Source organism: Aedes aegypti, chromosome 3, assembly GCF_002204515.2.
Source record: "Aedes aegypti strain LVP_AGWG chromosome 3, AaegL5.0 Primary Assembly, whole genome shotgun sequence".
Taxonomy (NCBI): Eukaryota; Metazoa; Arthropoda; class Insecta; order Diptera; family Culicidae; genus Aedes; species Aedes aegypti.
The window spans coordinates 382,988,142-383,000,625 of NC_035109.1; the positions used below are offsets into that span (position 1 = coordinate 382,988,142).

At 39.4% G+C, this 12,484-nt stretch overlaps 2 protein-coding genes across 2 annotated transcripts in view; one reads left to right on the top strand and one right to left on the bottom strand.

Annotated features, from left to right (window-relative positions):
- The window catches only part of LOC5566541 (cytochrome b5 reductase 4), a 228,340-nt gene that overhangs the window by 2,897 nt on the left and 212,959 nt on the right, over window positions 1-12,484 (top strand). The gene's annotated exons all lie outside the window — the stretch shown is intronic.
- Window positions 8,029-12,484, bottom strand: part of LOC5566542 (fatty-acid amide hydrolase 2-B) — a 38,159-nt gene continuing 33,703 nt past the window's right edge. The window contains exons 5-6 of the mRNA XM_001650887.2: window positions 9,123-9,382; window positions 8,029-9,058 (exon numbers count right to left, since the gene is read on the bottom strand). Coding sequence (XP_001650937.1) covers window positions 8,271-9,058; window positions 9,123-9,382 — 1,048 coding nt within the window. The 3' untranslated portion in view covers window positions 8,029-8,270. The remainder of the gene's footprint in view (window positions 9,059-9,122; window positions 9,383-12,484) is intronic.

The window sequence follows — 12,484 nt, forward strand, 5'->3', positions numbered from 1 at the left end:
CCAATGCACTTGTTCACTAATTTGACGTTTGAGTTCCTTCAGGGTTTCCATCAGGAGTCCCTCTGAGAATTCCATCGGTAATTCCACTAGGGATTGCACCGGAAATTTCTCTAGGGATTCCATCAGAAGTTTCTCTAGGAATTCCATCAAAAGTTCTTCAGGAGATTTCATCATAAGTTCTTCTAGAGACTCCATCAGGAGTTCCCTTAGGGATTCCATCTAGAATAACTCCAAGGATTCCTACGGGAGGTTCTTCAGGGATTACACCTGGAACTTCTCTAGGAATTCCTTGAGCAATTCCATCAGAAGTTTTTCCAGGGATTCCGTCAGGAGTTCTAGGGATTACATAAGGAGTTCAACCAATGATTCCATCAGGAGTTCTATAAAGAATATCTTTAGGATTTCCTACAACAATTCCATCAGGAGTTCCTATAAGGATTCTATTAGGAGTACTTTTAAGGCTTCCATCAGGAATTCTTTCAGGAACCTTATAATACACACTGGGGTCATGCACAAATTACGTAACGCTCCGAAGGGGGGGAGGGGGTCAAGCCAAGCGTGACAAGCCATACAAACATTTCGGAGGGCTCGTACAAAAAACGTGACAAAGGGGGGGGGGGTCAAAAAAGTTGAAATTTAGCGTGACGTAATTTGTGTACCATCCCACTCAGATTAAATTACTGGGGTCGGTGAAATTTTACTGGGTTTTGGAACTACCGAAAAAGTCAGTAAAATGAAAACTGTCGCCACGCGTAATTAAAAAGCAAATATCACCATGTTTTATTTTTTATAGATATATGATATAAAAAGAAAGCTCTCCGCAAAATTTCAGTGAAAAATCTCTGTTTTTCGATTTCTGACATTTTGTTTTAGTTTACTGACTTTTTCGGTAGTTCAAAAACCCAGCTATTTTTACCGAACAGATGGAGTGTGTGAATTCCTCCGGAAATCTGGGAGTCTGGGATTTCATCAGAAGTTCTGGAATTCTTCCAAAAGTTCCATCAGGAATTCCTCTAGGGTTATTCTGGGTTCCATCATATATACTACATATCCCTTTCAGGACGAACCAGCACAATTGTGCTGTTCGACACCCTTGACATTGAATGACTAATTCAGCCAATAAATCATTGTTTTACTAAACTTTTTCGATTTCGATTATTGAATTATCATTGATACTTGTAATCAAGCACAACAGCTTTTGTTTACATCGTGTTTAGAAAACACCAGCTCAGGGTAAACAAAAAGTAAACAAACACCGTAAGAATTGAAAAAGTTTTATCTGTCGCAACTTTTCAACTCAATACAGAACCAGAACAACGGCCTAACTGTCGCCACGCGTTATTGAAAAGCAAATTTCACCATGTTTTATTGTTATCGATATATGATATAAAATGAAAGCTCTCTGCAAAATTTCAGTGAAAAATCTCTGTTTTTAGATTTCTGACATTTTTTTTAAGTTTACTGACTTTTTCGGTAGTTCAAAAACCCAGTTATTTTACCGAACATATTGAGTGTGTACCGAAGAATTGAATAGATTGAGTGTGTAAATTTCTGCGGAAATCTGGAATTCTGAGATTTCATCAGAAGTTCCTTGAGGGTATCGGGAATTCTTCCAAAAGTTCCATCAGGAATTCCTCTGGGTTCCATCATGCTATATACTGCGGATTCCTCCCGGAATTTATTAGGGGTTTTACGTAAAATTTTCTGCCAGGGGTTTCTCTAGAGAATTCTTCAAAAGATTTCTCCAGGAATTCTTCAAGGAAGTCCTCCCGGAATTGCTTAAGGGTTTCAAACCGGAATTTGTCAAGGGATTTCTCCCAGAATTAATCAAGGAATGCCTTTCGAAATCTCCCATAAAGGAATTAATCTCGGAATTCCTCCTGAAATATCTCCAACGATTCTCGTGGATTAAGGGGCATATTTTGTAAATCGAGCAGATTCATGTGACTCGTCTGTATTCATTGTCGATCAAAGCAAACATGCATATTTCAGATGTCACCCGTGGACTCCCATATTAATCCAGTCACATAGAGTGACAACTGATGATGATGATAATGATGATTATTTAGCCACCATCAGCGCAAGGATTACCTATGGCTGCAGAATCATACCGGGATGGTATGATCTACCTGATGGTTTGTTGTAGCAGGGCTAGTTAATATCTTTGAAGACCTTTGGAAGACAACACTAAGGCTGTTTTCTCGTGACAAAAGGCTGGCGACCCCACGCACTTTCATCCAGTCGACAGTTCAATTAACTCCCTTAGGCTACCCCTCCCCAATACCCAATATATAGTAAAATATCATACATAGTGTTATTAAAGTATCTTACCGTAAAATTATAAAAATAAAGAAATTAAAAATTATACTCAGCTTAATCCAAATAATCTCAAAAAAAAAACGTCTGGGAAAGTATTTCAAGCTTGAAAGTTAACCAGTTTGAAACATGAAATGAACATCAAAAAATGGAATGCTTCTGATATTGAACGACCTCTTGAATATTTTGCATCCAACAGATCCAAAAGTTCTTCTCCAGAGCGGATTAATCTGGAAAACGGATCACTTCCAAAGGCTCGTCACGAACTCCAAATCTAGAAAACGGATCACATCTCACAATCTCCTGGAACTTGTATCCGAAACGCCACAGCACACACGGAAACCGAAACCTCGAACAGCTTCTATGGTTCGGAAAATTTTCTCCTCCTGAAAACGGAGAAAAAAGTTGGACGTTGAAAAAACTTGACTTGTTAATTCAAGGCCTACTAAAGTATCAGTCACATAGAGTGACAACTGTCGAAAAACTCGAGTGACAGAGCAGAGTCGAGCGAATTTTTCGGTCGACAGTGACTCCAGTCGAGTCGATTTGATCGAATCGACTTATAAAATAGACCCCTAAGATTGGTTTGCTGTTGACGAGAAACGTAATCACCTATCTTGATGCATTTCTACAAAAGAGCGCTTATTTCTGATCGTAGTACGCAGTTGAAAATAAATGTCAGTTCTAACGGGAGTAGTTGTAGAAAATTTCTGCAAGAAATCGGCGAGAAATGTCCTTAGCGATTCCTTTTCAGCAGCAAATCAAACTTTATCAGGATTGCTCCAGGGATGTAACCCTAATTGGAAGCTAGAAATACCAATATATGATAATTTAGCAAAACGTCCAAAATACAACTTTGTATTGTTTTGATGATCGGTGTACTTTGGACGTATTGGGGCTTCTGAAAATCAAACGTCCTATATGACAGTTTAGATGCTAACTTCGTGAAAATGAACATTGGACGTTTTATTCATTTTCATTTTTGTTTAATCAATGGATTCTGATGTAGATGAGTGTTTTATATATCGTTCATTACTAAATACGTTATCATTTGCACGGATAAACTCATTTTTTTTTTCAAATTTGTTACTTAGGTCCTCTTGAAAAGTTACGCAAGATTTCATTGCGCGTGCTTAAATTTGAATTTGGGAGGTATGAAGATTAGTCTGAAGGGTAGACCGATTTCCAGAATGGTTTCGATATTCGGTTTGAGTGATGGGAGAACTTCTGAACCGTTCCAATTAGGGATAGTCGTCAATTATGGTCTTTTGAGAAGAGTGGCATTTAGTAAGACTAATGTGGGTGAAATTGGGAACAGCTAAACCGTTTTCTTTTCCTTTTCTAGGATCGAACTGAACCTACCTGAGGTTAGGTCTCATACCAGGCATTTCAACACGTGCGAATACGAGAGAATAGAATGCGATGTGGTAGTCCCTAGGTTGCTTAATAGGGTAATATACGGAATTCTTTCGGAGTAGACCGCCAGTCGTTCCCAAACGATTTTGGCGTGCTACACACTCCAAAGTTCTCACCAGAAGTTTTCCACAGTTCTATCTAAATTAATGAAGGATATGGGCAAAATCCCTCTTTTATCCCGATTAGGAATTCCCACGTCAAAAATCTAGCTAGATATAACTTTTTTTTATCTTTAACGAGATTTTCAGGCCTAGGCAAATGCATCTTGGTACCAAGTTTCCTTCCAAAGGAAGTCGTAACTATAACCTTTTGGTTAAAATTGACTATCTCGGGGATCGGATCCTCAGAACCTCAGCGTGAGTGGCGTGTGTTCGAACCACTACACCAGGTCCGTCCATAAATAATTCACAACAACTCATTTAAAAGTATACCTATGGGCCCGCACAGATAAATAGGCCTATATTGATGAGATCAGTTTACCATTCTGACCAGTTAGTTTGTTATTCTTGAACTGTAGAATGGTATAGCATCCTATAACTATCTCAATGTCGTTGGTTTCCATTGTTCGCTCCACTGTCCTAGAAATTTCCTGCGTTGTTTTGACCCTCATTGCCTACGTTCTCAGCACCATTAAAGTGTTCTTCAAAGTGCTGCTTCCACCTTTCAATCACTTCACGTTCATCAATCAAGATACTCCCATTCTTCTTACTGCACATCTCGGCTCGCGAGACGAAGGTAATGCTCCACTAGCTTCTAGTAGCACTCACGCACATAACATAAGTGGAACTCGAGCTCAAGAAGTGATACCCACTTTAATATTTGCATGCTGGTATAAGGACATCGAAATGTCAAAAGAGTTATACAATATTCATTATCGATATTCACGCTTAGCCAGCGCTGTATATGTTCAAACTACACAGAATGAGGCAACCAATGCAGAACTAGCTGACTGAGTGAAAATTCTGTGTAGGTCACACTCATTCTGTGAGTAGCTTTCCTATACAAAATGAAATGAGAAATCATCTGCTGATCAACTGTGGACATGAGAAAAGCAGGTAATCCGTTGGCCGTTGGTAAGATGGGGAGTTTTCTAGCGAAAAGCCGGAAGACGATCGCAAATGCGAAAGTTTTTCCCCATTTGCTTCCGCTGCGGCTATTCGAATGAAAAATCCCTGAAAAACTTTAAAATTTGTTTTTTTATGAAGCAAAACAAAAATAGAAGCAAATTCTGCAAGCGTGGAGAAGCAAATTCTCCTCTTCTGTGCGTAATTCACTAATTCAGTTTTGTTCACCACTGTTTGCACAAAACTGTGTCAGCCCCCTTTGCACTGAATATGTGCTGCACGAAATGAGGCCGATTTTGTGCGCTCGGTACCCATTTTTGAGCGGAACAAGTTTAGCGTGTTGTATTGAAATGAATTAAAGATAACATATATTCAGAGTGGCTACAAAGAGAATGGAAATAATTATTTTTGGTACAGCTTTAGAATTAGATTTCGGCCTCTCATATCCGAGATAATTGAGTCAATGTAAAAGCTATCTACACGGAGAAATATTTTTACCTAATTTTTGAGTTTACTTTACCCAAAATTAAGTATATCGATTATAGTTTCAACCCAAAATCTCTCGGTTTTCTCTTTCTCCCACACGAATGTTGTCAAAAATAGAGAGAGCTGCATCTACCCAATGGGGGTACTTTGGCCCAATAAGCCAAATTTGGGTAAATGCAACTTTTCTTATGTTTGGGTCGAAAGAACTCAATTTTGCGTTAAATCAACCCAAAATTGGGTATATTTTTCTAATGGAATTAAAGCCAAACTACCTAGTGGGGACCTTGAAAATTTAGCCAAAATTGAGTTATTGGGCTGAACTACGGAATTGCGTTGAAACAACCCAAAATTGAGTTGAATTCCGTCTCCGTGTATGTTGTTTCTAACATTGTCATGTCTACCTATATCAAGTGATAGTCATTACACTACCCTATGACTCTGGCACATTTTACTTGTTCGTACCTATTGGATTTCTGAGCTATGAATACTGGCTGCTGTATGCACAGAACAGGGAGAGTGTTCTCGGACGATGGACTGATTAACATATTATTTTATTCTTTATTTACAGGATATAAAAGTGGCGACGAGGATCATGGAAACGTGTGTTGGGGATAATCGTTTTTCTTTGGGGTGTCGAATTGCCAATTTCATTTGTTTTTGAAAAGTGTGGTGAAATTGCCGATATGAGTTGAACCAAATTGTTCTCTAGAGCTGACGAAATCGTCGTTTATTTTGAAAAAAGTTGTTCTTTTGTGAAGCGATTACTGTATTGAGATGAACGGAATTGTTCTTTAGTGTTGACGAATTTTCAAATGTAATGTTGAGCAGTGTGAATCCAATGGTTCGAATGTTTTGTTGTAATCATAATCAAATTTGTGAGTTGAAATTAAAATTGTGGAATTTTCTGGGTATATTTTCGATTGCTCATTGTATGAATTATTGTAATTATTGTCTTTTTAAAGAGTTATTGCAAAGTTTCTAAAGGGGAAAGGACTGTCATGTCTACCTATATCAAGTGATAGTCATTACACTACCCTATGACTGTGGTACATTTTACTTGTTCGTATCTATTGGATTTCTGAGCTATAAATACTGGCTGCTGTATGCACAGAACAGGGAGAGTGTTCTCGGACGGTGGACTGATCAACATATTCTTTTAATATTTATTTGCAGGATATAAAACAAAGCATTTTTAGATGAATGAACGGAAGGATTTTGAAAAACAAAAGCTTTTTCGCGTTAGTAAACATTCTGTGGTTATGAAACCTGAATATTGGAGATTATGAAAGAAATCATTAACAAATTATGAAAAAAAAATGTCTTATCGTCAGACATTGCTTTTCAGCGTTCCCTGATCGTAATGTCTGCAATCTTTGCAGCAACTGGTCTATTGCTCGAATCATGTGTTTTTTGTTTACCGTTGGCAATGACACTCGATGTCTTCTATCTAGTTTAGTTTGTTTACCACTTGTCAGCAGCTGAAAGTGGGTACAACTTTTCAACTTGCTGTGGCTTCCGAGTTCCACATATGTTATGTGACTCACGTGTTTCTTTAGACCAGATATCTTAGGATATATCGGGCTAAACATGTTGCTTAGTGCTTGCAATGACTATGAAAGTGATTCTAGCAGAAGTTTTCCCATTTTGAAAGACATTTTTCCAAAATACTGTCAATAATTTTTCCATAAACTGTTCTTGCGATTTGATTAGATTTTTATCAGAAATTTATCCAGGAATTTCTGCAAACAGTCATTGATAATTTTGTGCCAAGAACTTGCTCTATAAATGATCTCCAGCTTTTTTCAGAATTCCTCCGCGAGTCAGAAACTCCATCAAGAATTCGTGATTATGTTGTACTTGACAATACCACTTTCAGGTATTTTTAAAAAGTTTCATCTAGAAAATCTCCCTCGGAATTGCAATGAAACTTGCTGTGATTACATATACTTTTTTCCAAGTTTCTCCCAGAAGTCCATTCATACAGTTTTCACAAGTACTCAACCAGAAATACCTGAAATAATTATTACAGTTGCCTCTCCACATCTCGATATCGAAGGGACCATCGAGATAGGGAGAGATCGAGACAAAGAACGAATTTTTGATGAATACTAGATTGAAAAACACTCCGTTGCCAAGAAAGTAATACACAAACAGACGTCATTTTGAGCTCCTAATTTGTTTTGAATCCCAAAACTTTGGTCTAGTAACCTTCGATATTGGTCATATCGATATACGGAGACAAAATTGAGAACGAAAAATCAACAGAAACACATCGAGATATGGAGATATCGAGATAAGGAGGATATCGAGATATGGAAAGTGAAAATGTTTGCAGACTGAAGGGACTTATGAAATCATCGACATAGGGAAAGATATCGAGGTGTAGAACATCGAGATGTGGAGAGTCGACTGTATTATTTTTCTTCTTCTTGAAATTACGTCCTCATAGGGACAGAGCCTGCTTCTCAGCTTAGTGTTCAATGAGCACTTCCATAGTTATTAACTGAGAGCTTTCTTTGCCAAAATTGCCATTTTAGCATTTGTTTATCGTGTGGCAGGTACGATGATACTAATGCCCTGGTAAGTCAAGGAAATTTTCATTTCGAAAAGATCCAGGACCAACCGGGAATTGAATCCAGACACCTTCAGCATGGCTTTGCTTTGTAGCTGCGAACTCTAGCCACTCGGCTTGGGAAGGTCCCAAAAAATAATTATTAAAGGTCATCAAAAGAATTTGTTAAATGTGTTAACCATTTTATACCATGTATATTTTCTCCATAAAAAAATATATCAATACACTAAACAGTAAAAGGCCGGTGCCGAAATGCTCGACTGCATTCGCAAACGCATACAAATACCTCTGAAGCTCGTTTGTATGTACGTGTCAGCAAACACAAAATAGTAAGTTCACATTAGTTTCCTGCAGTAACGTCTCGTTGATCACTGGTCCCATCGTATCATTATCCCTCGTGTCCCCCCGTTCGCCGGCTAGGCCAAAACCTCCGGTGCAACCCATCCACCGAAGGCACGTTCCAGCTCGCACGCTACGGCCAAGCATAGCCTGTCCTGGTTCACGTTGGCCACGACCTGCAGCCCGATTGGCAAACCCTCCCGACCCAACCCCAGAGGTACTGCCGTCGCCGGGAATCCCAACACGTTGATGATTCCGGTATAGCTGAAGTTCAACGCCCTCACGATCGGTTCGTTGTGGTAAGGCGCCACCGTCGGATGGGTCGGGTAGATGAACACTCCGTTGTCCCCGAGCATGGTTTTCATCTCCTGCAGGAGTTCATCCCGCTGTTTGACCATGTAATGGTACTTATCTGTTCCGTACTGGATTCCCTTCCGTTCGGTGATCGCAGTCATGATACCCACAAAGGTATGATTCGACTGCCCGATCATCCACTTCAGAGCCTCCACGTACGGATTGATCTTGTCTTCCAGATTGTCCAGTTGCGCGTCGAACGAAATGTTCTCCTTGTGCTTCATGTTACCGAACCAGATGGGAGCCGACTTGCGCAGCTTGTCCAGGTACACCTTCCGAACTTCGGCCTTAACGGTGCTGCGGAAGTGAGCCATCACCTTCTCCATGGCGTCGCGGATATCCAGGTCGACCGGGGACACTAGCAAACCGCCTCCGTCGTTCTGTTGGTAGAAGAATCGAACCTGCTTCAGGTCAACGGGTTCGTCCAGTCTTAGCTTCGCTGCGTTCTGATCCGCGATTATCCGCAGCATAGGTTTGAGATCCGTCGCGTAGCGACACATCGGTCCAATTCCTAAAATAGAAATAATTCCGATGATCAATCTGTAATTGTTTGGAAGATCAAAAATCCAACAAACCAAGGAACATCTCCTGTTCGTCGCTGATCGCCTGAGGGTACTGTCCGTCGTTTGAGACCACATTCCGGGACGGTTTGTGTCCGAAGATTCCGTTGAAGAACGCCGGCATCCGGATGGAACCTCCGATGTCCGACCCAAGTCCGAAGGGGGAACCGGCCGCAGCCTGGATGGCACCCTCACCACCGCTCGATCCACCGACGATGCGATTATTGTCGTACGGATTGCATGTGCGACCATGGATGGTGTTGGTACTTTCCCACCTGGGAGAGAAAAGAGTAGAAAAGATTGATCATTAATAACTTTTGTATGAATCACAGCAGTGTCTTCTATGCTGACCAATAAAACAGCAGTGGATGCAAAGTGAAAGGAGCACTTTCAGCAGTTTCAGAATGGTGAAAATGGAAATATAGCGAGGAAACGGATGAACACAGACGAAAACAGTGGAGCTGTAAACCCACAAACGATAAGAGAGGTTATAAGGCTATAGCGTTCTTCGTAAGACTTCTGTGAAGAACGAGATCCCCGTCAAGCTTCTCAGGCACGGCAGTGAGCGGCTTTACTAAACGTTCCATCGAGTAGTTCAGAAAATCTGAAATCAAAAAAATGCCTACCGGTTGGTACGCCCAAAATATGCGTCGTATTACAGTGCTTCTTATTGCATAGTTCCAGACAATTCGGCCGAGAAAAACCCCTCATGCCAAAGTGAATCATGGAAGTGTCCAAGTTGCTCTACACCCTACTATATTTTTGTTTATTTAATTCTTCATGTGCCGAATTGCTTAGACGAACGACCACATGAAAAGAACGACTTTTCATAGAGTAAACTGATTGTCTCCCCTACGTCTGCTAGAGATCCGATTCCAAGTTAGAATCCCTTACCTGAATCAGATTTGGATCATCCGACGGATGTGGAATCAGAAGCTAGTTGATTAAGTCATTGAAAAATCCAGACTAATTTGAAGAATGGTGTATGGACGCACTCAGGTATAATTTTGGCAACTCCGAAAACAGAACTGAAAAGTGTTACTCTGCCCATAACTGCATATTTGTAACATTCGACAAAAGTAGGCATTGAGTAAATGGAATACCAAGTGTGCGTTTTATGGCAGTATGGAAGGAAACTAAAATTTCTAAAAATTACCAGTAACTCAAAAGTGCTTATTTGAGGCTGATATTTTGAACAACTCATATCGCATACTAGGTGAATTGTCATAAAATAATTCTGATAGAAATTTCAGTGCCCTTGCTTTATGAGAATCATTTATAATCTCAATGTGACTATTAAGCGGTTATTATTACCAATGTGACAAAACAACTTGGGATTTTTATCGAATTTTCTAGAACAATCTCACAGATTTCAGTAAGGTGATCGAAAGTATTTATCATTTGATGACTCTCCATGGTATTAATTCCAATTTGTCAAAAATGTCGAATGTGACTGTTTTGCAGTTATGGGCAGTACTTTTCAATACAGTTTTCAATGCTGAAAAGTAGCACTTTTCGGCATTGTTTTGTGTGGTTGGAAAAGTAGGCTGTTATGTGGTCCATTCTGTTAATAAAAAGTAGGCAGATATGCAACGGAATTGCAAAAAAAAAACATTTTAGAGGTCTGTGAAGAAAATTCTTTGGAACTACACGATATAAGAAATACACGGACTGTTCAACAATAGGTGAGATTTTTAGCCGTTCAACATTGGGCAAATTGCCCTATTTGCTAGAAAACTCTTTAATTGAAAAAAATTCGGCGCGCCGCAATCAAGACGCTATTTGAGCTGTTCAGTGAGGATCCTTTCGGGCATGAACTTTAATCAACTCGCTAAAACATGGGATGGTACACAAATTATGTCACGCTTAATGAGAGCTTTTTCAATACCCCCCCCCCCTCTTTCTTTCTCACGCTTTTTTATAAGACCTCCAAAAGTTTTTTAAGGCTTGTCAAGCTATGCTTGACCCCCTCTTCCACTTTGCAGCGTGATATTATTCGTGAATTGACCCTTGGTAAAACAATTCAATCTAAAGCCTTGATTACACTACGCGCGCAATGCACGAACGTTTGTTCAGAAAAAAAAATCGTTCAATATTCGCGCGAACTGTTCGAGGTAAGTACGAACTGTCCACCCATATATAAAACAGTTCGAACAAACACGTCATTGGTTCCATGATTGTTGGTCGTTGCAACCGAAGTGTGGTGTATTCATTGTTCGTCAAAAAGTGCTGCTGTTGCTGTTATCAGAGTATATTATTAACCAACGATTTACCTCAACTAATGCTTCTTTACTTCCAGATATTTATTTAAAATTATTCTATGGTTTCTTTCAAAGACCTTGCAAACATTAATGCAAAAATGTTAAGAAGTATCTTCAGGATTGACCTAATAAAAATGTCGAGGAAATCCTTTAGATATTTCGTCAGAAACTCAAGAACATCATGATATTTAGAATTTCCTTTAGGATATCGTTCATTGAATGTTTTATCGATTCCTTCCGAAAGCCGTTAGCTTCCTCCAGGAAGCCCTTTTTTCGGTACCAGATTTTCTAGACCGATTCTGATAGGGCTCCAGAAATCCTCCTGGGATTTTTCCAAGGATTATTCAAATTTCACAGATATGCATTTTGTTGGATTACTCAGGAATTTTTTCCAGGATTCATTAAATAGTTCTTCAGAGATTCTTCCAAAGATTCTTCAAGTGATTTCTCCTTATATTCCTCTAAAAATTCTTCCAGAAAGACCTGAGAATTTCTCTAGGAAAATCTCTATTGGGGATGTTCTCAAGGCTTTCTCTAGTTTAACGACAATTTCTTAAAGGAGTACTTCAGATATTTCTCCAGTGATATCTCCAGAAACTCCTCAAGTAGTTCTTTCGATATTTTTCAAAGAATTATTTCTGAGATTTTCTCCAGAGATCGCTTCAGAAATTCTTCCAGAGATTCCACCGATAACTTATTAAAGGATTCTACAAGAAATAACTTCCTCAATTCCTATAGAGATTCCTCAAGGATTTCCTTCAGGAACTCTCCCAGGAAATTCACTACATGAATTATTCCTATGATTTTTCCAGGTAATCCTTCAAGTTTTTCCTTTTAAACTTCTTCAGAGATTCGTTCAAGACCTCAAAAAATCTAATATCTGCTCTATAAATTCCTACAGAGATTACCCCACGAATTCCACCCATGAATTCCTGGAGCAATCCATTAAGGAACCTCTTTAAAAATCTCTAGAAGAATCCTCGGTGAAATTTATCGAAAAAAAAACTGAAGAAATTCTTGCATGAGTCTATGGGGGGATTCCCGAGGAAATCTCTGGAGGAATTCCTGAAGAAATCTCTGGAACATAAAACATGCCTTACGGCTACACAGTCTTCA